Here is a 3,841-nt window from a genome sequence, read left to right on the forward strand (position 1 = left end):
TTAATCTGAATTATATACCGAATATGTAACAATTTGTACAATAAATAAAATGAATCATACCTTAAATAAGTGATATTATGGATAATATCAATTTATACTAATATATTTTAGCAGTATAATAGATATTAATTTTTTGTTTTACTAATGTTACGTATTAATAGCGATATTATAATAATACGCAATAATAAATTCAATCACGCTGGTATCGTATATATGTTATAACATTATGTGTGCAAAATGCAACGATTTAGTTGCTTTATCAAGTCATGTTATCTTTTATCAAGAATATTAAAAATATTCTCAAATACATTATATAGAGCAAATAAACTATTATTTATTATTAATTCATTTATGTTTGCTCTTCTTTTTTTAATTTTATATATAATTTTATATATTTCTACTGTAATTTTGTATTTATCTATATATGAATCTAATTAAGAACTAAGAAATATCTTGATAACGTTAATTCGCTTTATACATCATCTATAGATATGCAAGATTGTGGATTACATGACACATTTAATTATACATCATTTCATGCGTGTTCCAGAGATAAGTAAAATGCCATGGTTACTTCATAACTAACAAATTACTTGAGTCTTATTGCGCTGTAATAATTATTTGTAGTTTTAAAATTAAACTCGTCAAGTGTAGTTAGACTGTGAGAAGTTTACGCATTCTCCGTAGAGACAAATAATTATATTTGGAAGAGAATTTCTTGTAAACACGTTGCTGTTAAAGTGCATTGATAACATAATTAATATCTTTTCGGCTATAGCGTATAATTTAAATTATTGTATTCTTATATATGTATACTTCAGCGAACATGTTCAATTTATTATTGAAGTTCCAAGCATTTATAAGTAAAAGAAAAGGGAAAATATGGCAACTGTTCTGCGCCACGGATTTTGAATCGTTAATGTATCCTTGCTTCACTTTTTGCCGCATTCTGGGAATATTTCCATACAAGATCAATGCTTCAACCATTAAGCCTTGCAAACTATACTACATTCTATCAACTATCGTTTTCTGCACTTTTTGCGTTGATGAAATAATAAGTATCTATGATGTCAATATTTCTAAAAATATTGCATTCAGAAGTGTGCCTAGGATACTTCAACTTAATTGCTTCCACATTTTCGGCGGTTTCATAGTAGCTGGCACGTTCATTTTGAGTGGACCACGAATGCGCTTACTTCAAACAATATTGAATCTCTCTTTAAGATTGCCCCCGGCAACATATAAGAATATATCTAAATTAATCCATGCTAAGGACATTTTTGGTTTCTTCTTCTTAATCACACAAGCGTTGATATTTTCTCCCAATATGCAGGATAGTGTCTTCCGTCTGGTTGTCTTTCAATACATAATCCTGCTAGTGTTCCAAATGGATATGCTATACATGAATTGTGTTTGTGTTTTAAAAGCTTGTTTCAAGCAAATCAATGACAATCTGATGAATCTTCGAAGATTCGTAGCGCACCGTGAGCCATATTTTTTGAGAGAAATCTATCAGAAACATCCATTTCTATTGATGGAACTTAAGGCTTTGGAAAAGCAACATCTAACAATCAGCGATACAGTACAGATGCTGACAACGACCTTTAGTTTGCAACTCCTTTGCACGATAATTTTGACTTTTATTCAAATAACTTTCTACCTATATTTTTACTTAATTCGAATACAAAGAGGCGACTCTGTAAGCCAAGGAGGCAATCTGGAAAGACAGGTTTATTATAAAACCTTTATTACAGCTATAACATATTACACTATAAAAACAGTGATGTTAGTATGGGCTTGTGAAACCAGTAAGAATCAAGCCATGGAAATCGGTGTTACTGTTCGCAACATGTTTAATAGCATCAGCAATAAGGAAATAAAATACGAGGTAAATTTTTTAACAGTTATGAATTTAATTCGCACATTTTATGTACTTTGCTAATTATACCTCGTGTATACTAATTCTTGATATATTATGAGATTTATAATTACTTTAAAACCTGTATTCGACAATTTTTTGATATAATGTTGCAGTTGCAGCTATTTTCCTTGCAATTAATGCATCGTGAAAATATATTCTCCGCAAAGGGATTTATTGTGGACGCTACGCTTCTCACTGCGGTGAGTAATATATATTATATATTATATATTACTTGCTATTATATATTACTTGCATGTATATATTACTTGCTTTCATTTAACAAATGCAGATATATTTAACTTTTTCCATAATCTTATTTATTAGATGGTGGGGAGCATTACTATGTACCTATTAATTTTAATACAATTCCTGTTAATGTCGAATTCTTGCGACGAGGAGACTGTAATCAATTTTATACATATGATCTAATTAAGATAAAAGTAATTAAATATTAAGCATATATTTTAAATATTAAATACTTATTTTTATTTTTATTTTTATCATTGTAAGTAGAATATCATTGAAAGTCGTTTTTGTATGCTTATAAAGATATCTTGTACAAATATATACATGTACAGTAGTGAGCAGAAAAAATATGTAACTTTTTTCTATATACATAATTATTATCCACATTGTTCAACGATATAATAAATTTTCATGATACAATACGGTATTGTATTGGAAACATTTTAAAGCAAATATTTTGTGATATACAAGTTGATATACCCAACGAATATTTTTGAAGTTATTAATTTTTGACTCTGTGATGGACAAATTGATTGATAGTATGCAAAATAGATGTAACGCTGTAATCAAAGCTCACGGTAGCTCGACTAAATATTAATAACGTATTTTAATTTTATAATTGCTTTTTTATTGATTTAAGTTTTTGTATAGACGTAAATAAGAAAAAATAAAATTACTAAAATATGATTTTCTAAAATACTAATTTTATAATTTTTTTAAATTTTATGTCTTTCACGATTAAATCGTCTTACAGACTATGTATTTTTAAGTAACATATTAAAAAATGGCATCAATATCTTTAAGAGAAAATAAAATGTAAAAAAATTGAAATTGCGCATTTTTTGCTCGCTACTTTAGTAGGTACTATGTAAAGAGAATCGCGTTTGTTCCTCGCGCTGCGCGTTCACTTGGCGCGAGACACTACCGTGTCTCTTGATTTAGAGAATTTTACATATGGCTGTAATTATACAAATGGCCAGTATGAGTCTGGCCACGGATGTGAATGCAATTACTAATGCATGCAACTAATCAAAACTTTACTACAAATAATTGTATTTCATTGCAATTACAAATATCGATCTCTGCTGAGATTTTCTTCAATTCAGTAACCTAGATAAAGCGTTTAATAATAAATAATAAATAACAATATAATATATATTTATTGTATACATATTTGTAAATATATTTAAAGGTTTAATAATTTAATATAATTTTCGGAAATAGTTTACGAAGATTTTTAGAAATATTTATATGTACTTTAAACTTTATTTATTAACAATAAGTATAATGAAATTTTGTTAAGGCATATAATGTGACTGATGCATTGTCGTATTGATAGTTCAAGCTTTTTGTAATTTCATTAATTTGTTTTCGAAGCATAATGAATTAACTATGTTGGGATAATTTGTTGTTTATAGACTATAATAATGAATATTAGAGGAAGGTCACCGATACCGACATACATTTGTTTTTAGACAATATTTCTTAAATAAAAGGTAAAAATACAACTTCAAAAATATAAATATAAAGTAAAAAGTGTCTTCTATCAGATAGTATAAGCAATTTTTATAATATTGTTTGCAATTTTGCAACAATTAAGTTTTTCGTAAGTTATGCAAAAATGAGCGTCTGACAAAATGGGCTCCAAAACTGACACAGTAGGCAGTAATGCTA

The 3,841-nt window shown here is 27.8% G+C and overlaps 1 protein-coding gene across 1 annotated transcript; it reads left to right on the plus strand.

Annotated features, from left to right (window-relative positions):
* The first annotated feature begins 826 nt into the window (after window positions 1-826).
* Window positions 827-2,350, plus strand: LOC108765522 (putative gustatory receptor 28a). The gene is made up of 3 exons (XM_018514283.1): window positions 827-1,888; window positions 2,035-2,121; window positions 2,246-2,350. The coding sequence occupies exons 1-3, from the start codon at window positions 827-829 to the stop codon at window positions 2,348-2,350; spliced, it is 1,254 nt and encodes a 417-aa protein (XP_018369785.1).
* Window positions 2,351-3,841: the final 1,491 nt, after the last annotated feature.

The sequence above is a fragment of the Trachymyrmex cornetzi genome, unplaced genomic scaffold (genome assembly GCF_001594075.2).
Source record: "Trachymyrmex cornetzi isolate Tcor2-1 unplaced genomic scaffold, Tcor1.1 scaffold5, whole genome shotgun sequence".
NCBI classification, from domain to species: Eukaryota; Metazoa; Arthropoda; class Insecta; order Hymenoptera; family Formicidae; genus Trachymyrmex; species Trachymyrmex cornetzi.